General features: G+C 50.0%; 1 protein-coding gene across 1 annotated transcript in view; it reads right to left on the bottom strand.

Moving 5' to 3' along the window:
- Nucleotides 1-26: 26 nt before the first annotated feature.
- Nucleotides 27-356, bottom strand: part of LOC119594910 — a 3,336-nt gene continuing 3,006 nt past the window's right edge. Inside the window, exon 4 of the mRNA XM_037943983.1 lies at nt 27-214. Coding sequence (XP_037799911.1) covers nt 28-214 — 187 coding nt within the window. The 3' untranslated portion in view covers nt 27. The remainder of the gene's footprint in view (nt 215-356) is intronic.

The following is a 356-nucleotide window of genomic DNA, read 5'->3' as shown; positions in this document are numbered from 1 at the left end:
AAAAAAAAAGGTTCAAACGCCCATCCTTTAGAATCGAAACACAAGAATTTCCAAGACGAAAACCAAGATCCCGAGGGCGGTTCCAATTGCCCAGAAAGCTAAGACGCCACTCACTTGCAAGATTGCAATTGGTTTTCTCCCCTGTTGCAAGTTGGGCTTGAGACACGTGGAGCCAGGCTCGGATTTCAGGCCTGTGTTGCGCATCCAGACGGTTCTGCAACGAGGTGGGGGTAGGGTGGTTAGAGGGGGAGGTGGGGTTAGGGGAATGGGGGGGTTAGGAGGTGGTTCGTCGTGAACTGCATTGGGAGAGATACCGAGGATGTTCACAGTAAGGATAGGATTAATATAAATAATGG

The sequence above is a fragment of the Penaeus monodon genome, chromosome 34 (genome assembly GCF_015228065.2).
Source record: "Penaeus monodon isolate SGIC_2016 chromosome 34, NSTDA_Pmon_1, whole genome shotgun sequence".
In the NCBI taxonomy this organism is placed as follows: domain Eukaryota; kingdom Metazoa; phylum Arthropoda; class Malacostraca; order Decapoda; family Penaeidae; genus Penaeus; species Penaeus monodon.
The sequence above is the reverse complement of the archived record's forward strand: the minus strand, read 5'-3'. Positions and strand labels throughout refer to the sequence as shown.